At 39.7% G+C, this 22,500-nt stretch overlaps 3 protein-coding genes across 4 annotated transcripts in view; all 3 read left to right on the top strand.

Moving 5' to 3' along the window:
- Window positions 1-1,813: 1,813 nt before the first annotated feature.
- Window positions 1,814-2,884, top strand: LOC116399126 (glutathione peroxidase 7-like). Its single transcript, XM_031876032.1, has 3 exons — window positions 1,814-1,840; window positions 1,946-2,207; window positions 2,582-2,884. Exons 1-3 carry the CDS (start codon window positions 1,814-1,816, stop codon window positions 2,743-2,745), a joined length of 453 nt encoding a protein of 150 aa, XP_031731892.1. The 3' UTR covers window positions 2,746-2,884.
- An 8,463-nt stretch (window positions 2,885-11,347) lies between these two features.
- Window positions 11,348-13,918, top strand: LOC116399127 (interferon-induced protein with tetratricopeptide repeats 1-like). Its single transcript, XM_031876034.1, has 2 exons — window positions 11,348-11,352; window positions 12,356-13,918. The coding sequence occupies exons 1-2, from the start codon at window positions 11,348-11,350 to the stop codon at window positions 13,662-13,664; spliced, it is 1,314 nt and encodes a 437-aa protein (XP_031731894.1). The 3' UTR covers window positions 13,665-13,918.
- Window positions 13,919-15,061: 1,143 nt separating this feature from the next.
- The window catches only part of pomgnt1 (protein O-linked mannose N-acetylglucosaminyltransferase 1 (beta 1,2-)), a 24,011-nt gene continuing 16,572 nt past the window's right edge, over window positions 15,062-22,500 (top strand). For both annotated transcript variants that reach the window (XR_004213804.1, XM_031876037.1), the window contains exons 1-14: window positions 15,062-15,171; window positions 15,357-15,602; window positions 16,572-16,674; window positions 17,414-17,529; window positions 17,609-17,674; window positions 17,931-18,044; window positions 18,162-18,279; window positions 19,009-19,107; window positions 19,303-19,430; window positions 20,328-20,398; window positions 20,823-20,898; window positions 21,244-21,327; window positions 21,528-21,569; window positions 21,770-21,828. Coding sequence is in view for 1 of the 2 variants with exons in the window: in XM_031876037.1 (XP_031731897.1) it covers window positions 15,483-15,602; window positions 16,572-16,674; window positions 17,414-17,529; window positions 17,609-17,674; window positions 17,931-18,044; window positions 18,162-18,279; window positions 19,009-19,107; window positions 19,303-19,430; window positions 20,328-20,398; window positions 20,823-20,898; window positions 21,244-21,327; window positions 21,528-21,569; window positions 21,770-21,828 (1,196 nt within the window). In the remaining variant the exon portion in view is untranslated. The remainder of the gene's footprint in view (window positions 15,172-15,356; window positions 15,603-16,571; window positions 16,675-17,413; window positions 17,530-17,608; window positions 17,675-17,930; window positions 18,045-18,161; window positions 18,280-19,008; window positions 19,108-19,302; window positions 19,431-20,327; window positions 20,399-20,822; window positions 20,899-21,243; window positions 21,328-21,527; window positions 21,570-21,769; window positions 21,829-22,500) is intronic.

Here is a 22,500-nt window from a genome sequence, read left to right on the forward strand (position 1 = left end):
ACATGCATTTTGTAAGCGAATCATATTTGCTTTGATATAGAATCTTTTCACTTCAAAGTAATCAACAACTGCAGCTGTCAGGTAAATGCACTGGCGTAAAAGTACAATATTTCCGTATGAGATGTGTGACGACCCCTCCCTTCCACCAGGGGTCTGTGTCTGTTTCCTCTCAGGTTGTCTTCCAGGATGTTAATCGGCCACTGATGGGTGACGCCTGAGTTGGGTTGGTCCCAGCTATAAAGGCTGCCCCTCTTCTTTGGCTGGGGTGCCTCGCTGTGCATCTCCTCGCTGTGCATCTCCTCGCTGTCTCCTGTGCGGAGAACCTGGCTGTTTATTTGTTTGTTTGTTTAGTTTAGTTTAGGTCTGTTAGTTTGTACTTTAAATAAATGTCTATTTATTACTTTTAACTCGTCTTGTCTCCCTCATGTTGCGGCCTTTTGAGCCAGGTTGTGACAGATGTAGTGAAGTGAAGAAATATTCGAGTAAGTTAAAGGTACCTAAGAATTGTTCTTAAGTACAGTACTTGAGTAAATGTATTTACTTTCCACTGCTTTGCTAAACTACTCACTATGCTGCAGGGTTGTCAGCCTGGGTGTGCCAGTACACCGTGACATCACTGTAGGGTGCGGTTAATTGTGCAACAAAACAACCACACCCTGAGGTGAAACAGCCATGACATTAGCACAAGAACAACTGGATATCGGCTCACAAGAGGCACAGCAAGAGGGGATTGCATTATCCCACTCAGGAAAAGTGCTCTCAGTCAGTCTGCATTTTCAGTACAAGCTGCACTACAATGGAACTCCATCCCACTGACCATTAGAGAACTACAAACATACAGTTCATTTAAAGCTCAATTAAAGAAATGGTTAGTTAGTACCCAACTCTGTCAGCACTAGAATGTAACTGCACCTCTGTCTGTGTTGAACTTTCCCTCGATCTGTCTGTTGTCACCTGTCTGTCTGTCTTGAAATTGCCGGTCGACCCTCATCTACCTGCATGCATGTCTTTTATTGTTGTTTAGCTGTGTCTGACTGATTTATGTATTTCACATACTCTGCATGCTTTTATGTTTTGTGCCTCTGACATGGATGTTTTTAGTGTCTAACAAGTGCAGCATAATATTGTCTTTAGTGCATGTTTCTATTTAACATAGTTATCCCTTATTTTATTTCCTTTGTGTGTGTTGAATTTGAGAGCCTCTGTGTTGCATGTCTTGTTAGTACTTGACAATGTATGAGTCTCCTGAGTGATGATACTACGTATATTAATATTCTCACTTTTTGTCATTGTTTGTGCATGCATTGTAAAGCGTCAATATTGTATAACCTTTTCAATCCAATCTTATATTCTGTTTTTAGGTTTATTTTGTAACATCTGCCTCTTGGCACTACAGATGAAAAATAGCCGTTTGGCTAACTCTGGTGCATTTACAGAAATGTTTTTATTAATGTGCACTGTCCCTTATCAAATAAACCAATAAATAAAATAAAGGGTTCAGAGGTTAGAGTTTCCTTTTGGCTTGTGTTAAAGCTGCTAAATTTGATATTCAGAGCATTAATATAGAAGCAAAAAACTTTTTTGCTCTGTAAATATATCGTGGATGAATAGTATGTCATGTAGTAAATATTCCTCATAGTCAGAAAAATAAAAATAAAATGATCTTTCCAAGCTCCATTTATTGTGTACTTATTGTTAAACTAAGATCAACCCTGGTATGAAACTAGAAAACACTTTTTCTCCTTCCTTTCACATATAGTCCTTTCTGAGATGAACACAAGCTAACAAAACTAACAGATGATGTGCACAGAGCATGTTCAGTACATCTGCGCTCAATCAGGTACGTGAACAGCTGTTTACAATACCTCAGTTGCTGTTAATTGTTGTTTTGTGACTGTCAGGACTGTTACTGTAGTGTCTTCACAGTGTGTTCCTTTGGCTTTAGGTGTCCCTGGTGGTGAATGTAGCCAGTGAATGTGGCTTCACTGAAGAGCACTACGAAAACCTGCAGCAGCTCCAGCGGGACTTTGGGCCGTATCACTTCAATGTGCTGGCCTTCCCCTGCAACCAGTTTGGTCAGCAGGAGCCCGGCAGCGACAAGGAGATCGACAGTTTTGTTGGCAGAGTTTACGGAGTCTCCTTCCCCCTGTTCAGTAAAATCGCTGTCGTCGGAACCGGAGCCAACAATGTCTACAAGTACCTTGTTGGTGAGTGAGATGTGATGGTGTTGGTGTGAGTTTGTTCTTGCATCATTTGAAGATGTTTTCTTTATTAAGCAAATGAGCCCGAGACAACCAGGTTTCTAATTAACACAGTGGAATCTGGAGGATCCCACCATTAAAGGGCAAATGTTAGATATTCAGAAATGACAAATGACACAAATAACAAAACATGGACAGTACAGTAAGCATATACGATACTGAAATCATGTGAACAGAGGAGAAGGAAAGGAAGACATTAAAATAAAGGTAAACATGTAGGGCAGAATAAATAAAAGAGGGCAGCAATGAAATAAAGGAACAAAGGAAGATGGCAATAACTGATACATATTAACTCGTTTTCCTTCCTTCATTCTCTGCAGAGTCTTCTGGAAATGAGCCTGACTGGAATTTCTGGAAGTATCTTGTTGATGTAAATGGCAACGTGTTGGATGCATGGGGACCAAAAGTTTCTGTCAAAGAAATCAGACCCAAGATAGCTGAAATGGTGCGGCAGATAATCCTAAAGAAGAAAGAAGAGCTTTAACCTGTTAAACGACACTTTGGTGTTTGGATTTAAAGAGATAAACTGAACACATTCATTTTGCTTGTACAATCAGAATTTGTCAGACTCAACCATTACCCAGTCACATAGCAAAAGCAAGTTTTCCTTGCTTCCTGAAAGCACTGATTTCAATATCAAGTTTTATATCAGGTGGATGTCATTTGAAGCTGCAGCTTTGAGCCAAAGAGCTCCTGTTTTCCTATTTGTTTGTCACGTGGATTATGTGTTTTAATGTTTTATTCAGTCTGATTTGTTGAATAAACTTTTACTGTGATGAGAGAGAGGTATACCTGGCTACTAAGTTTTTGTAATCTTGTTTTATTCACTAGACATTTTCAGCACAAAAACTTTAACTGATATAAAACAACTATTTCTTTGTGATTTCACGACATTGGGTGCAGTGAAGACGACATGACATTTTCAACCAAGTTCTGTTATTTTGATTTTTTTGCTGAATCACCTTATTTACAGTAAAGATAAGGTCTTATAGCAGACTATAATGTAGTTGAAGGTCTTTTCAGTTTGTATAGGTGTAGTTTTAAATAACTTGAACTCCTCCTGTGAAGCTTTCAGAATTGGATGCTGGTATATAAACAGAAAATGAATGACATGTAACGCAGTTGTAATAATGTATAATAACTCTTCATCAGAGAAGTTAGAATTGTTGATTATATACTACGCATTATTAAACACTTAAAATATCTTTATATTTGCTTAAAACTTATAATGTGTAAAACAATGTATTATAATTAAAGTCAATGATGAGTAGGGTGGGTTTATTTTAGAAACATTTTTTGTTATATTTGCTGAAATTCTCATTACATCCCCAAAAATCTGGTATCTGTGGCTGTCACAGGACTGCAATAAGCCTGTGAAAGGATTGGATTGCATACTTGTCTTGCACTCATTGCGCATCACGGAGCCTACCACAAGGTGCTATAGCTTCACAGCTTTCAGTACTGACAATAGCTATGTTTGTGAGAGAGAGTGGGAGGCCTAATTTTAGCGACTTTTTGAGATATTGCTGCTTGTTGCTTTCATTGTTTACCCAAGCTTTAAACACTTAATTAATAAGGCATTTTTGGTATTAAAAAAAAAAACATTTTACATTCTACATGTCTTTTATACTCATGTTTAAGATATCATCTCAAATCGCATGAAAAGTTGAAAAACAAAATCTTGATTCGATATCCAGTTAGTTTTCTTCAAATTGTACAGTTGCTCCAGGACCGTGAGAACATTGCCACACCTGCTTTTGCTGAATTGCCACTCCTACATACCACCACTAAACAATAGTTGTCCTATTATGAACACAATAATGATTCAACAAGTAAGACAGTATGACGGGTTCAACATTGTCACTACCTCTGCTTCTCTCCCATTCCATTCTGCTGTTCCCACTTCCCCACGCCCTTACATTTCTTTAACACCTTGCAGTCATTGCCATTCCATAACTGTCCACCAGATGCTCTTTGACTTTTCCACCTGTTGTAGTCACCTGCCATTCACATTCACCTGTGGATTTTCTTTCACTTCTCTTCTTACTTGCTCCTTATGCCAGTAAGCCTAGCCTCATTTTTTTCAACAAATCATTGAGCTGTTCTTGTCCGCCTGGATTGTCGGCATTTAGGCCCTTTCCATGCTGCCTCGCACTCACCTGCCTCATAAAAGCCATACCATCAGTCCCATTATATACGGGTTTTCGGGCAGCCATATTATCATCATTATCCTAATGCCATGGTTAATTATCACAGTGAAAACAGGGGAAGCTGTATTTAATACCATTCATGGATAACTTTTAATTACTTTGACACAAAATACATTCGATGGCAGTGACATGACTCAACCACCACCAAAACTGTGTTTACATTTTCCATTTTGCACATATTTACATACTAATTCACACAAAATTACTACAAAGTAATTTACTACACTCTGCTTCATCTCAACAATTAAAAAAAATCGAATAAGCTGCTGCTCCCCAGCATGATGTTACTTTTCCTTCCGGCTGTTGCAATTCATTAACTATATGCAATTCATATAGAATAATTATTTTCCCCACACCACAGAAGCTATACACTGTTCTCATACATCAGAAAAGCTTTATTAAACAGGTTTTAATATATACCAGACCATAGTAACATTACATCAAACCACTGCAATACCAATGCATATTATATTGAAATATGTATGCAAAAGTGCAAAAAACAAAACAAAGAGAGTATAGTGCGATTTTCAATTGTTTTTTAATTTATATTTTAGTTTTGAATTTCAGATTTAATTTTAGTAATCGTTAGTTTTCAGAGTGTTCATGCGAGCTTTAGCTTTAGTTTTTATTTATTTATTTTTACAGAATCTTTTGATGTTTTTGTGCCAGAGATGATGTCTCAGATAGAGCTACATTCACAAACAAAATAAATGATGGAAGAACTGTGTTGGAATGGACATTATGTTTTAATCTTGTGATCTGGGAATCAAATTAAGTACTCTTTCACAATCACACTCACAAGAAAGCCTGTCACCTTCAATTTTATTCTGACTCTAACAATTACCCTGAGATGAATAGCTTGGATGGATAGCATTTGATCTAATTCAATATTTAAATCATGTTCTTGTTCTTTAATCTCCTTTTCTCTTTTTTAGTCACCTTTTTAGGGAGTGATATATTATAGCTGAAACACTAAAACTCAAATTAATTTCTGTTAATTTATTTTTCTTCAAATTTTTTTTTAACCAGGTAATGTTTCAGCTTAGTTTTAGTTTTCTGACAGGTTATCGTTTTTATTTTGTGTTTATTTCCTATTTTCATTTAATTTTATGTTTTAGTTTACGATAATAATCCTGTTTCAGAGTCCTTCTGGTAGCTTCATAGGTGCTTTGTCGAAGCCCCCTTGTTCTAACAGACAGCAAAGATAATAAGTCCGAGCAGCAGATGGATCATACTCAGTCTGAAACAGCAGGCGTCATTGTTGGAAGTTGTGGCTGATTGGGTTGCTGCAGCGGTGGCTGTTGTAGATGTTGTTGGGCCAGATGTGGGTTTAGCCGCCATGGCATCAAATGCAGTAGCCGGAGGTGCAATTGTTGTTGTCGTAACAGCAACTGTTGTCGCCGGTGCGGCGGTTATCGTTGTTGTTGCAGTGCTTGTTGTCATTAGGGCGGTGGTTGACGTCCGCAGGGCAGCAGTTGTCTTCAGGAGGGCAGTTGTTGTTTGGATGGCAGTTATTGAGGTTGGGGCACCAGTTGTTGTTGGGGATGCAGTTCTCGTTGGGGTTGCAGTTGTTGTCATTTGGGCAGCAGTTGTTGTTGGGGTGGCAGTTGTTGATGTTAGGGCAGCAGTTGTTTGGGCAGCAGTTGTTGTTGGGGCTGCAGTTGAGGTTGGGGCTGCAGTCGTTGATGTTAGAACAGCAGTTGTTGTTTGGGCAGCAGTTGAGGTTGGAGCTGCAGTTGTTGATGTTAGAGCAGCAGTTGTTGTCTGGGCTGCAGTTGTTGATGTTAGAGCAGCAGTTGTTGTTTGGTCAGCTGTTGTTGGGGCTGCAGTTGTTGATGTTAGAGCAGCAGTTGTTGTTTGGGCTGCAGTTGTTCGGGCTGCAGTTGATGTCTTTTGGGCAGCAGTTGTTGTTTGGGGGGCAGTTGTTGTGGCTGCAGTTGTTGATGTTAGAGCAGCAGTTGTCGTCGGGGCTGCAGTTGTTGATGTTAGAGCAGCAGTTGTTGTTTGGGCAGCTGTTGTTGGGGCTGCAGTTGTTGTTGGGGCTGCAGTTGATGTCTTTTGGGCCGCAGTTGTTGTTTGGCGGGCAGTTGTTGTTGTGGCTGCAGTTGTCGTCGGGGCTGCAGTTGTTGATGTTAGAGCAGCAGTTGTTTTTTGGGCAGCTGTTGTTGTTGGGGCTGCAGTCATTGATGTTAGAGCACCAGTTGTTGTTTGGGCAGCTGTTGTTGAGCAGCAGTTGTTGTTTGGGCAGCTGTTGTTGTTGGGGCTGCAGTCGTTGATGTTAGAGCAGCAGTTGTTGTTTGGGCAGCTGTTGTTTGGGCTGCAGTCGTTGACGTTAGAGCAGCAGTTGTTGTATGGGCAGCTGTTGTTGCTGGGGCTGCAGTTGTTGATGTTAGAGCAGCAGTTGTTGTTTGGGCTGCAGTTGTCTGTGGAGAAATGGTTGTTGTCGTCGGCGCAACAGTTGTCACCGCTATTGCGGTTGTTGTTGGAGCTGCAGTTGTTGATGATGGGGCGGCAGTTGTTGATGTTGGAGCAGCTGTTGTTGTTGGGGCTGCAGTTGTCGTTGGGCTGCAGTTGATGTCTTTTGGGCCGCAGCTGTTGTTTGGGTGACAGTTGTTGTTTGGGCTGCAGTTGTCGTCGGGGCTGCAGTTGTTGATGTTAGAGCAGCAGTTGTTTGGGAAGCAGTTGTTGATGATGGGGCTGCAGTCGTTGATGTTAGAGCAGCAGTGGAGATCTGCACTCTACTGAATGCACTTTCTTGTTTTTGTTGGCAGTGCGGTGTTGTTGATGTTCTATGACGACATTGACACACCTGCTCTTGTTGAATTGATGCCACTGACTCTGTCTAATTTTACTTCAATAATAGAACATTGAAAATCACGTTACCTGATTCATCAAGTGGGTTGGGCCTTGTCTGCCTTGTTCATTTCTAACTCCTCTATTTTCTGTGTCCGGACACCTCACAGTGTATTAGCAAAGGAAAGGCAAAGTAGGCTGTGTTTAATTTCAAATCAAGTAAATTGTATTTACAGTATATAGTGCAATATCACAAATCACAAATTTATCTAAGGGGGCTTTATGATCTGTAGAGCCATACGGCTCCCTCTAACCTCAGACCCTCCCGATAGGGAACAAATTAAAAGATGGTTAAAATACTCAGGAAGAACAACTGAGGAGGGATCTCTCTCTCCGGATGGACAAACAAGCAATAGATGTCATATGTACTGAATAGACCCACATAATAAAATTACAGTATAGATAACCATAAGACAAAATGATACATAGAATGTGAACTTAAGTGAAAAAGATGGATCCAAGATGTCAAGCAACTGGAGCCCGAGCCACACAACTTCCTCTCCAGCATGCAACCTGGAAAGAGCAGGCTACACAAACGTACAGGACTGTGCACTGCTTATGTTACCAACATTTTGTATGAAAGGTAGGCCAGGCTTGCAACAACTGCACACAGGTTTGTAGATACCAGAGGTTGGAGAAGTACTTGACCCATTTGTCACTGTAGATGAAAAATATATTATGACACAGCTTCCTTTGTTGTCAGTTAGCAATTTTCTGAAATAAATTTTCAGATACTTTGCTGAATTAAAATGAGTACTACAACAATCAAAAGTAAAAGTACTTCCTCTCTCACAGTGCTCTGTAGTTGTAACTGATTGAGGTGGAGCTAACTTTAACATCTTTATCTATTTATTGGCTGAATTTGTTGGAGATTAAGTAAAGAGTCACTATTGTGGTCATATAAATGTAGTAGTGATAATTGTTTTGTTGTTTTGTGTCATGTGTCAGTGAACTCATAACGAAAGGAAAACAAGATAAAGATTTCCTTGACAACAAACCAGTGATGGTGTCACTGTGATAGAAATAGTTTTAACATGGATGAAATAGTCTGACATACTGTGTTAAGTCCTTTAATTTTTCATCATCTGGAATGTTGTGGAACGGGCAGCCAAACGTTCAATGACAATTCATTGAGGTGACTGTACTGTTTTATATTGCAAGTTGGGTTTAGAGCTATTTATTCATATCTTGCACTGCACTGTAGCAGCACTGTCATTTTCATTTTACTGTTTAATTTAGTTTGTTGCATTTGATCTTATTGTAATCTTATTCAGGTGCTTTCACAAGCCAAAGCAAAACAAGTCAGTTGAATTATGATATTGATACATTATATTGCTTTCTTATAAAAAATATATAAAGATAGAAGTAAGCACAAATAGATTAATCTTTGAAATATGTGGTTATTTATCTTCTTTAGTGTCAGCTTACTGCTTCTTAAGGTACATGAGGTCTTTGTCTAATGTATGCTTTTTGTTATCCATTGTTATTTGTCACAGATGGATGGGATGGTCATGCTATATTATGGAAATACAAATAGACCTCCAAATAATTGTCAGTAAATCGGACTTTCAGAAATCTTTGCAAGTTAGACGATCAGGCAGTGGCTCTCAGGAGAGTTCCTGTCCGCAGCCAACTTCTCTGAGAAATTCCTGAAATTGCCCCATTAGCTGTTAGCTCTAACTGTATTAGCCCTGTTAGCTGTTAGCCAAACACATGGCAGGACTCTGCTGTTCACCGGCTGCTAACAGATAACAAGCTCTCCTCCTAGCGACACGAGACGACGTGCTCCATTGTGGTCAGTGCTCAGTTCAGTTTGTCATTTGCTTAGCGATAGGTTTACATATCTGTGCCAGCTGGTGACTCAAAAAGTTAGGGAGAAGAAGAAGAAAACCAACCCAGGGTCATGTTATTTCACACTAATTGGCTACTAATCTCTGCTTAATTGTTTTCTATTGAACAAAAGAACACAGATTTAGTATACAGGGGATAGTATACAAATAAAAAAATAATTAAAGAGCCAGGGGTATATCATATTTGTCAAAATTATAAACATAAAAAACATAGAGATGGTAAGCATCTAGAGAGCCTCATTTCCCCATAATATTAAGTCTTCAAAGATATGGTCAGTAACAAATCTGCAAAGGTCTTTCCAGAATTTCTTGGTGAGAGAAAAATGCAAAAATATTTTCTGAATATTCATCTCAAAAAATGCTGTTCTGCTTGTAGTGATTGGCAGGGTAATATTTATGAATATTCTTGAAGGACCCTCCCTAACCTTGTTCACATTTAGGCATTTATGAGTGTGACCCGGAGATACTCAATGCACAAGACCCAGAATAAACTGGAGCCAAAAATTAACCAAAAATATAGATTTTATTGACAATGCATGGAATAAAAGATTTGTCTCCACTCAAGTGAGTTTCAATAGAAGGCCTAAATGCAGGTCATAATAAAAGAGAGATGAAATAAATTATACAAATAATAAATAAATCAAATCAACAAGTGAACAAGCAAAGAAATAAACAATGTGGGGCTAAACTGCACCATCAGGGAGGTCACTGTCGAGCCTGAGTTAAGGAGGCGGGACTTGTGTTGTTTTGCACCTATTGCAATCAATTATTTAACCTTGAACCAATAACTTTGTTTGTTTTGAAGTTTCCTCCAATAGAACATTTCCAAATGCAAAATTAGACCTCTGAGCTCAAACTAAATAGTAAATAGAAAAAATAAAGGGGAATAAAATAAGAGATGTGGTCATTTTTAAAATAAAATAATGATCAGTAAATGGAGATAATCCTACATTTTATAGTGACTATTTTCCAATTCCAAGCTATAAGAGCTATGATACAGTGAAGTTGTTGGCAGGCAATACGTGATACTTTGTCACACAGAGGGTAGCCCAGCCACAGTAAACACGTGGTTACATTGAGAATTCAAACAAAAACAATTGCTTTAGGTTTTTTGTTCTTTATACTATGTCATCACACTCCCGGAGCACTTTCTCTGAGCGTCTAATAATGACATGGGTGGTTTTAACCTGTATTCAGTTGAACTTTTTTTTAAATTTGTAATTAATTACATTAATATAAAAATATCAATTACAACTGCTTTGACGTTCTAATGCTCGTGATCATTTGATATAAACTTAAAGTATGTTTGCCTATTAGTGTCACAATTCCTACAAAATGTTAACAAGTTTGGTTGTGATGCATATTTGAGACAATGAGGATTAAAAAACAACAACATGATTGGGTATGAAAATGTAAAATAATCCAATTAACCTTAATATAGACATGGTAATGCTTGATAACTGATAATACACGTTTTTCATTTTTGTGCTCTTTCTTGGCTACATTGAGCAAGGGTTTTCGAGCCATCTCGTCTGGATCAAAGGATTTGACTGTGCACTGTGTGTAAAGAGAATACACACACACACAGCTGATCAGCTTCCATATTTCTGTAATTGTATTAAAGCAATTGTCCTTCTGGATTGAAGTTGTTGAATGGTGTGTAAAAACTTAAAAACACCTTTAACTTTATTTCAATTTTAATATTTGAATACATGAAATTACAAACAGGAAATTTGACTTTGACTGCATTTAACCCGCCCTAAGCATCCAAGCATTGGGGATCAGTGTGTCGCACAAGGGCCACAGCTGCCCCCACCTTGTTAAAGACTTAAAAAATAAAGTTTAGGGAATTGACTTGGAATTTGCCAGTCTTGAATCTGGACTTCATAGCCAAGACTTGAATTTATAGTAAAAGAGAGAAAAGACATGATAATGTGAGCTCTGATGAGTCATGAGTTGTTCTGCTTGTTCAGTACGACAGATGTGCCTGTAGGTTTCTATTACTGGGACAAGAAAGTCCACTGAGTTCAAATCCAGTGCTCAATATTACATCATTTACAACGCCATAGAAGTTGAACATTTGTCATTTTATGGTGCCGCACCTAAAGCAGCACTGTACATAGTGCAAAGAGCAGACACCAGAGACTCATATTTAGCAAACTACTACTGGATGATGAGGTGAGTGTCTGCTTCTGCATGTCAATCTGCCATCAGTAGCATTGTCAATATATGTTAAACATTATGGATCCAAAGTCATTTGTGTGATTTTGTCCCTCCATACGTTCTATTTTCCTCCTTCGCTCGATTCTCTTCTTTCCCTCGATTGCTTTCTTCAGACCATTTATTCCTTTGATTTCTTCAGTTTCTTGCTCCATGTCTTTCTCCTCTTAACCTTTCTTCCTACTTTCATCCCTTTCAGACCTTTTTTTCAGTTTTTATTGTCCTTTATGTCCATATTTCTTCTTTCCCCCTTTCTTTAATTCTTTTCTTCCTTCTTTATTTCTGACTTTTTTCAGTTCTTTCCTTAGTTTTCCTTCTCACCTTCTGTGCTACCCATCGTCTTTTCCTCTATGATATTTTCCTGCTGTCTTATGATACATTATTTCTTTATTCACTCCTTATTTTCCTTTTTCCTTCTCATTCATTTATTGGGACTTACTCTGTTTTGTCCTTCCTTTTTACCTTTTAAGTCCTTCTTCACTTCTAACCTTACTCACTTGTCTTTCTGTCTTTTCTCACTATTTCATTTTTATTTATTGGTTTATTTGATACGGGACAGTGCACACAAATAAAAACATTTCTGTAAATGCGCCAGAGTTAGCCAAAAGGCTATTTTTCATCTGTAGTCCCAAGAGGCAGATGTTTTCTCCTAGCTGTTCTCCCCTCTGATACTTCTTTCCTGATCTGTTCCTTAAATGATTCATTTCCTACCTTATTTCCTTCACTCATTACCTTTTTTTGTCTTTCTTTCCCTCCTTTCCTTGTTATTATTCTGATATTGGTTTCTTCATTCTTTCCTTCCCTCACACATTCGTTACTTTCTGTCCATTCATTGTTCCTTCCTTCCTTCCTCAACATGAGGATTATCACTGTGATTATCTAAACATAGCACACCACAGAGCAAATGATCTTACTGTACTGCACAAGTGTTTTAACATTTGTCATTTTTAATCCCCATCAGTGCGGCTCGGAGTCAAACAACACTGGAGTCCAAACTGGAGGACCTGCAGTGCCACTTCACCTGGGATCTGCACCCCAGCAAGACTACACTTGTTTGTCTCAGGGACCAGCTGGAGGACATCGGCACAGAGGAGGGATACAGCTGGTTGGGTCACAGTTACAACCTACAGGGGTATATTCACTACCAGCTGGGGTTCACCGATGATGCCTGCCGTTTCCTCTGCAGGGCTGCGGAGGCCTTCCGCCAGATGAGAAACACCATCTCAGATGAGGGCCCCTGGTTGGTGGTGAACCACGGGAACCTGGCTTGGCTGCATTACCATAAGGGAGAACGAGCAGAGTGTCAGGCTTACTTGTTAAAAGTCGACGCTATGATGAATGAGTACCCATCTCCATCCCAGGACGAGCTTCATCCGGAGATCTACGCTGAAAAAGCCTGGACCCTGATGAAGTTTGGCACAGACAAAAGGCAGCTGGCTGCAGATTACTTCCAGAGAGCCATCAGGATGCAGCCGGACATGGTGGAGTGGCACACCAGCCACATCATAGGGTTAGAGAATACTCTTAGACACAGTGACAAAAAGCTGGGGGCTGACATCTTTGAGAAAATGAAAATTGCCAAGGAACATGATCCAGAGAACTTGTACCTCGCTGCTCTGTACTTTGAGGCATGTGCTGAGAAAGGGAAGAACATTGAAAGTGGAGCACGTGAGTTGGCCAGGAGGGTTTTAAGAAAGCCCATCAGCAGCTACAGTGGTATCACACCATTACTAAGGCTGTACAGAATCTATGTATCCATGGATGAGGCCATTGATTTGGCAGAAGAGGTTCTGGAAAGACATCCAGATGAGCGTTATCTGAAGAGATGTGCCGCACTCTGCTACAAGAAGAGGATCTTCCAGGGGAGGAACAATTCCCTGGAGCACAGCATGATCGACAGAGCAATCAGTCTCCACAGGGAAGTGATTACTCTTTACCCTCTTTCTTCACTTACGATAGAAATATCTCTTGCCAACATATACGCAGAGTCCAATAACCAAGCTGAAGCGGACCATATATACGAGGAACTGCTGGAAAGACCTGACCTGGATCCCGAAGGGGCACAGATGCTTTACAACTACTATGCAAAATATGTACATTTCAGTCGAAAGGAGAGCTACAAGTCAATAGAATATCACATGAGGGCCGCAGCGATACCGCAACAATCTTCCTATCGTAAGAACAGCATTAATACTCTGGAGAGGATTAGAGAAAGAAACAGAAACCGAATGTGCAGAGAAATTGACGAGTTTCTGAATAACCTTCAATAAAGCCTGGAAAAAAGCGGGAGCGTTTGATGTTTGTAATGTTAACAACAACATTGTGTCTAAATCCAGAGTAATTAATGATTCTTTACAAAGATTCCTTGCATAGGTTCATAACTATGAGACTCTGTTCACATTGTTTTCAGATTAATTTTATGAATTATTGTATGTATATTGATTTAAGCTAGGCTGCAACGTTTGATTCTGAAAAGTGAAGCAAATGCCTAAGGGCCTTAAACTTGCATTCTTTCAAATGACCAGAAGGGGGCGACTCCTCTGGTTTCAAAAAGAAGTCAGATTGTATAGAAGTCTATGAGAAAATTACTCTACTTCTCACTTGATTTACAGTATTACCTCAGTAAACATTGTAAACATGAATTTATGGTCTCAATCTCTAGTTTAAAGTCTTCTTCAATACAGCATGATGTTCATTTAGTAAATTATGGTCCCTTTTAAAATAAAATAGATGATTCACACTGTATCCGTGTATTCTTAAGTACTGACTGACCCGATCTACTTTATGAGGCATAGAATAGGATATTCAGTGACACTACGAATCATTTGTTTTCCATAATCACTCATGGAAACAGGAATAAGAAGATAATATAAATTAATTGGGGAGAAAATAATGTAGCTCGGTAAGACGTTGACATAAACCTTTTACGACCCAGTGTGTATGCTACTTTTTATTCCACTACATTTATTTGACAACATCAGTTACTAGTTACTTTGCATATTCAGATTATTAAGACAAAATGTAAATTATTAACTATATATTATGATATATCATTATGGATCACTTACCAGCAATAGATAAATTAATTAGAGCTAGCTCCACTTTTGGCTTTTTCACAGAGGAGCAGCGGCTGCTGTAATCTCCACAGTTCAATTAGCTGCACTTATGGGGACGCCACACTTCATTACCAGGGTGGTTACATGAGTAACCCACAGTGTCACGTCTTAGTTTATTTCCTGATTAGATGCTGTCCACTGCTGGCATAGCATTTCTCTTTGTAAAAAACAAGCAATCTACAAATTTGATGATTTTGTTTTTTTTACTTTCACATTACTTTCACATTATTTCACATTCATTTAAGTTGAATTATTTGAAACCAGGGTGAATTGAGGGCATTGGAAACACCATAAAAACTGTGTTGTACTCCAAGTGTTGTTAAACAACACCAAGGAACCAGATTTACCTTTCATAAATATTAATAAATATAAATAATTCATGAGAGTCGCTGGAGCTACGTCTTAAAAAAATGAATGGAGACTAATGTCATTCATTATTCGTCCTGTTGAGGGTAGTAATGAGCCTGTTTGTTTATAGTGCAGAGAGAGTCACAGAAGAAAAGAAGGGGGATGATTTTTAAAAGGAGAAGAAGAAGCTTGGTGACGTCGTTTGCTCTGCGACGTAAACACCGTGCATGTCGCGGCAGCTACAAGCGACTTTTCTGGATCTTGCTGCAGGCTACGAGATTGAAACGATAATGCTGGATTTACTGACGACCCTGTGAGTAGTAACGTTAATATCTCAGCAGAAAAGAGACGACTGGAGTGTGCGAAACTGAGCTAGTGAGCTAGAAGTACCTACTTAATTTGCTGGTGTAGAAATAGTCAGCTAGCTGTCGTTAGCTGAACTTCGTGCTTTGCTAACTTCGTTTCTGACCCGTGTCGTGCTATATTCGTGTTTTTCAGATGACGATGTGACAACCAGTCGTGTCTCGGTGGTGTTGTGGAGCAGTGTATGCCCCTGGAGCAGGAGGTGGAGGAGGCCAGGCGGAGGGTCTGAGCTCTGTTGTCGGCGGCTGTCGGTGTCCCGGGATGGAGACCTGGACCCCCAATCCCAGAGCCAAGCCTTTCATCCCTCGCCAACAAAGAAGCTTGTACCTCACCTGGAAATACAAGCTAACCAACAAGAGGACGATTCGTCGGTTCTGTCAGGTAACGTTACGTGAAACACGACTGTCTCTGACGGTGGAGCTCTGCTGAAAGCTGGAGTTGATGTGTATTTCAGCAGCAGCAGCAGCAGCAGCACCAGCAGCACCACAGACAAAATCCCATTGATAAGACTGCACAGCCAGCGCTTCATTAAAAAAAAAGGGACACTTAAGTTTACAAAACTTTGCTTTTACAAAACTGTTTTTGTTATTCTCTCCAGTGTGGTTTTGGATTCACGTGACCATGTTAGTCCACTCTTTCAGTAATTCATCTATCCAACATGTTGGTCTTTATCATGTACAAAACAGCCACAGAGAAGAAGTAGTTGAGAATGCAATCTTGAATCTCAAGCTCCCTCCAACGACGCTCGAAAAATATGTAGGAAAAGATAATTAAGCAAGAAAAAAATTACAATCTAAGATATACAATAGTTATAATAAAGGGATAAAATATAACTTAAATATAATAAAGTTATATATATGTATTTGTGGTAGACAGGTGAGTAAAGGTATAATGGAAACTCTTCTCAGGAAATGTTGCTTTGTCTTTTCAAAGTACAAGTTGCAATATGGATTGCTGCTTGCGACCTGCTTTCAGTCATCATGTTTTTTTTAAGGGAGTGTTGCGTTATTGTAACCTGATTTCTTAAATACCTACACAAACGAAATCTGATCTTTCACCATACCACATGTTCCCTTTAATCTTTCTATCTATTGGCCATCTCTATTTGGCAGTGTTAACAAGCAGGCAGTTGAAATGGTGAAGAGGTTAATGCTTTGTCATTCTGTGATGAGAGTGCACAGTTAGTAGAGTTGAACATTCAGATCACAGAGCGTGCCATTGTAGATGCATACAAACACTCCTTGTTGACTCTACCACAGTGGTGTGTGACATGATTGGTAACGGCAAATAACCTACCGGCCTTGAAACCCGCATTTCAGATTTTAAAGTGTATGTCTCTTCCTCCCGCAGGCTGGCGCTGTGCTGTTTCTGTTGATAACTGTGATCGTCAACATCAAACTCATCTTGGACACAAGAAGAGTAGCCGATGAAGACGCAGCGGCTCACGAATATGGTGAGAAACATGTCCAGTGTTCTTTCTGTTTACACCATTTCTTTAACGTTCGGACTAGCACAAGTAACGAATGCTCTAGTTTCAGCTTTAGGCTAAGATGTGACTTTGGCATGTCATTTGGTCATTTATTGTGTTGCAAAAAACAGCGACTGCGTGTTTGTTGTAACAATTGCAATTCCAATAATATCTATAGGGAAAAATACTGTAGAATTACTTTAAGTGGGCAAGGTTTCCAGAGAAGAATATGACAGTCGAATCAATCGGTAAGCCTCTTAAACTCTTGATGCGACCTTATTTCAAATTTAGAAACGTTTTCTGCTCTGTCAGTATTGCATATGTATTTTGTATCAGCTGGTTCTAACTCTTTATTGAAGTGTTGTGATGTATACAGAGAGTGAAACCATGACTATAGATGTATTTTGCATAATTTCCTTTAAAACACTGCTTGTTGGTGTCCCGAGGATGTCCACTGGAATGTTTTTTTCTAAAAGTTCAGCAAGTTTAAACTGATTAGTCTCAGTATGAGACTGTTAAGGTGGATCTGTGGGTGGGTCTTTTAACAACGTAGAAATCTCACCTTTTTCTGACTTGTACAAGTCTGTTATTGACGACTACACCTGATTACAGAGATGCCTTTTGTTTTGTGAAAGTAATTTGACACACTGTCATGAAACATGTGTTGCACCTCAGCAGGGCTTCACTAGGGAGAAACTAATCTTCTTTCTATGCTTCTTTTTAGAGGACACAATACCCAACATGGAGACCCCACGCAGGCCGGCTAATGGACGCAAGGTCTTAGACATCGAGGTGTACTCCAGCCGCTCCAAGGTCTACGTGGCAGTGGACGGCACCACAGTGAGTTCAAATGAAATACAAGAATATGAAACAAAAATGTCCGACTGAGCATATCTTTATTTTGCTCATCTTCCTGCAGGTGTTGGAGGATGATATGCGGGAGCAAGGCAGAGGCGTCCATGTGATAGTTCTCAACCAGGCGACTGTAAGCTTTTTCTGTCTGTTAATGTTAAACAAACAACTTTTCCCTCATTACAGTTTTATGGCTTTTCTTTTTTGTCATTGCAGTTGATACTTCTTTACCCATTTCATCCCATGTTTGGTTGTGTAGCGTTGATAATAATATATATACCCAACAAACAAACAGGCGCTGAGTTACTGAGAATTTTCCTCAAAGGAATATTTTTAATGAAGTCAAATCACAAAGGTCAGACAAATGAGTCACTGTCTGTTTGTCTCAGGGTCATGTGATGGCCAAGAGGATATTCGACACCTACTCTCCCCACGAGGACGAGGCCATGATCCTCTTCCTCAACATGGTGACCCGGGGTCGAGTCCTCATCTTCACCATAAAGGTCAGTCACTGCAGCTGTCTCAAAGAAGAATTGGATATCAGTTATTCATGTGATTTTCATGTGTCATGTGGACTTGTGACGCGTTAAAAGATGACCTTTTATTTTTTTGTCCTGCAGGATGAGGGCACGTTCCACCTGAAGGAGGCTGCGAAGAACCTGTTGAAGAGTCTCGGCAGCCAGGTGTCCCTCAACCTCAGCTGGAGGGACATGTGGACTCTGGTGGTGAAGAAAGGAGGTAGAGAAGCAAACTTTCACTTTACAAGTGGACGTAGATCTTTTTTTTTGTGGTCTCCAATGTGTTGACTAATGATATTTGAAAAACTAAACCACAACATGTCTGCCCGGAAGAGTCTTTTTTAAATCCACAGCTGATTTAACGCCAGGCTGTTGTGTTAGAATTTTTAAATTTAAGTTTCTAAACACAAAGTGGAGTTGAGGAGAAATCGCTATATCGCTCGGATGTCTGTCATACAGTTGGGCCTCAGTGAAGCTTTCATGTCGCATTGTATAACGTAATTGCTTATTGCATTCAATGATTATTCAGTTACTGATAATTTACTTGGCCATCTATTGATTAAGGACATTAAATAACACCATGACAGAAAACAGTAGTGTCTTCAGTGTTTAGAGATCATCAGCTGATAATGCAGATCAATGAAACTTCTGAGCGCATTGGGCACAATACAGCCTCAAGACTAAAATGTCCGGATTGTTTTTCATTGTCTCGCTGGTGCTAGTAGCAACACGCCCGTTTTGGCTACGTGACCAGACGCACTCTCCCCTCAAGTTTACAACAACACTTTACACTGGTGTCTGTTTTCCACTATCACATGTAGTCAACAAGAAGAAAAACAAGAGAGTACGAGCTCGGTGAAGGGGGGAGACAGGCGAGGATTAAGTTAGAATTCATAATAAGTTTAATGAAGCTTGCTTTATGAGGTTACCTGTGTGTTTGGGGTTCCAGGTCAGGTGTATGGAGAAAAGCACTCAAAGTCTCCAGCTCTGTCCACCTGGGGAGACCCGGTGCTGCTGAAGACTGAGGTGCAGCTCACCGCCTCTGAAGGTAAGATCTAGGGAGCTTGGAAAAGTGTGGAAATCTGTCTAATTGCTCATATTGCGACGCACCTTGAAGGCCAAAGCCTAACCAAACCCAAAAGATCCAGTCTGTAAAAAGGTGTCTTAATATCTAAAGCTGCACATGCCTGCTAGCACTCGATGGAGATGTCTAACGTACTGAATGTGGTCCTCCGTCCTGCAGAGGCAGAGTGCCACTGGGCAGACACGGAGCTCAACAAGAGGAGGAAGGTCTTTTGCGGCAAAGTGGAGGGATACGGCAGCATCTGCAGCTGCAAAGACCCGGCGCCCATCGAGTTCAGCCCTGACCCTGTAAGACGCACAGCAGGACTCGTGACTTCTCTGACAGATGTTTGTTTCATTGAGCTGCACACAACGGAGAAGGACAGAGCGTAAAGAGTAACTAGGGAGATGAGTCTGAATTTTTGACACTATATAGGTTTTTAAAACAATCAGCGGTTTGGTAAGGACCTCTGATTTAGTTACTTTTGGTAAGGTCATTTTAAAGCTGCACAATAAACTTAATTCAAATCTTTATGGTTAAGTTAAGCATATTTTGGAAACGACACCTATTCACTTTTTACTTTTGCACAGAATGAGGACTGGATTTTACCCACAATTACTAGCATCGGGATAATGAAAGGATGACCAGCAAGCAAAACCGGTTTCAGTGTTCACCTCTCAATAGACAGACAGACTTGAACAATTGTGAACTAAATTGTTGATATTTACATTAATAGGCTTTAGAGGTCTAGAGAGAGAGAGAGCGCCAGGTTTCCTGTTCCCTTTCTTTATGCTAAGCTTAGATAACAGGCTGCTGGCATTATCTTCATATTTACCTTACAGACATGAGTCACGTCAATCTTCTCATCTAACTCTCCGCCAGAGAGTGAATAAGCATATTCCTTGAAAGTCAATTACTGTAAAACCGCAGCGTATTGAATGACACTGGACTTGTTGTTTTGTCCAAGACAATATGAAAAGACAAAAAAAAGTAAGATTAGAATATTGTAGAAGTGCTACAGATGGTGTGAAATGAAATTCCATATTCAGCACTTCCTTATGTGTCATCTTTATCTTCCCACACAGGTTATAGGTTTGAACATTGCAAGGTCACGTGCTGAACCTAGATTCACAGAAAATGTTGCTCTACGTGTTATTGTCAAAACAAAACTCAGCTGAAGAACTCACTTTATTTTCTCTCTGCAGCTCCACAACAGTAATGTCTTGAATGTCCCAGTGGCCGTCATAGCAGGGAACAGACCCAACTATCTCTACAGGTAAGATCTGAAACAGTTTGTCACAATACCAAAATGATGGCTTTGATACAATACCACGGCAAATTCCTAAAACATCAGGAAATGATACTGGAATAATAGAAGACAAAATATGGAATTTTAAATTATTATTTTTGTAAAAACAGCGTTCCTACCTCATATCAAGGTTACTTATTTTTGTGGAATTTTAAAATAGCCATTTCAATGTGCATTAAAAAGTATTTTTGTGGAGAGCGTCACTTATATATGAAGCACAAATGACATTTGTCTATCCTTCTGTGTGCTTTCATTAACACTGAGACCGATCTGACGCCATATATAGCTGTCCAACCTTTGTTTGATTGGAACAAATCACATACTCTTCTGACAAAAATCAATTGCTCTCATTCATCTCCTTTGCCTAAAACAAAATGTCGTCTGTTTTCAGGATGCTGAGGTCTCTTCTTTCAGCTCACGGCGTCAACCCGCTGATGATCACCGTCTTCATCGATGGATATTATGAGGTACCAGGTTTTTGCTCGCTCTCGCTCTCTCTCTTTTTTTTCTCACATCATATGCATCCATGGTGCCGGTCAGTACACACCACAAGTACTAACACTGTGGCAATATGGGTGTAAAGCTACGGGTTCACATCAGCACTCGAACAGGGTTCTTATGTCTCAAATGTTGAATGTCCAAACATCAACAGCCAAACAGGGACATACACAATACACTTGAAATACACAAGAACAGGAACTTAATGTTTTTTTTTTTTTTAAATAATCTGGTATATGTTTCATCGTAGAGCCCTGTGTAGCTTGATAAGCCGCTCAACCACTCGTACATCTCTGCGTGTGTTTTCGACCCAGGAGCCTATGGATGTCGTAGAACTGTTTGGACTGAAGGGAGTTCAGCACACACCCATCAGCATAAAGAATGCCAGAGTGTCCCAGGTAAACAACAGTCAGCTCTCCATTTAAGAGTTAACACATAATACATATTACATATTTTCACTGTAAAATACCCTGAAGTAGACTAATTACTAATTCATTTAAGCCATTTTTACCTGCGTGGATCACACAGAAATAACAGAAGACATCCAGATGTTTTGCTTTAATACTTTTCAGCTACTTTATTCTGCTCTTTGTCACAGCACTACAAGGCGAGTCTGACTGCAACCTTCAACCTTCACCCAGTGAGTGCTTTGGTTTCTTTTTGTCAATACAAACGACAAAATGTTACTCTTTCATGTGCTTGATGAATGAGCAGTGAAATGTGTTTTTTGAACTTTTTTTAAAAACTTTATTTATTGTAACTTTTCATTTGTTCATTGAATACCTTCGACGTCTCACGACAGCGCTGACCCAGCGTGTGTTATTTTTTTATTTTCATCAGGAGGCCGGCTTTGCCATCGTCCTAGAAGAAGACTTGGATATCTCCATCGACTTCTTCAGGTACGTCCTCCCGTATGCACAATCACTACTACATATAACTGAGTAGAGCGGACACAATGAGTCAACTTGTATATAAGGAGATGCGTACAAATATTTTGGGGGTTTTCCAAAGTCTCAAATGTGAGGATTTACTGCTTTTATTTTTCGTACTGGATAGTAAATCTAAATCTAGTAAGTCTAAAAATTTTAAACTGTTGGTTAGACACAAAAAAACATTTTTTGTATGTATTTTCTCATCTATTGTGTAAAAGAATCTCAGCTGCCAGAATCGCCACTAGATGGCAGCAGAGTCGCAGTGATAAAGCTGCATTCAGCGCAGTCAGAAACCCCAGTCCTTCCTTTGTTGGACGGACTCGGCTTTGAACTGTGCGTTTTGCGGCTGTAATAGTTCCAGCTCCCCCCCCCCCTCTGGGCTGACCGGCCCCCCTTTGAAGCGCCGGCTTCAAATAGCTCAGAAGCACTCAACTTTTAGTAGCCAGGTTGTTCTCTGAAACGAGCTTTAGGCTTCTGTCAACAAGGACAAGCCTATTACTGCTAAAGAAAGTAAAATCATCTTCCAGGGTGTTTGGGAGTCCTCATAATCCTGAATTATATTTTGCAGGCGTCGGTCTATAGAAATACAAAATTATTTTACATTTGAAATGATGATTGAGTCATCATTAAAACATTTTT

Source organism: Anarrhichthys ocellatus, unplaced genomic scaffold (assembly GCF_004355925.1).
Source record: "Anarrhichthys ocellatus isolate YVR2014 unplaced genomic scaffold, GSC_Weel_1.0 scaffold102, whole genome shotgun sequence".
NCBI lineage: Eukaryota > Metazoa > Chordata > Actinopteri > Perciformes > Anarhichadidae > Anarrhichthys > Anarrhichthys ocellatus.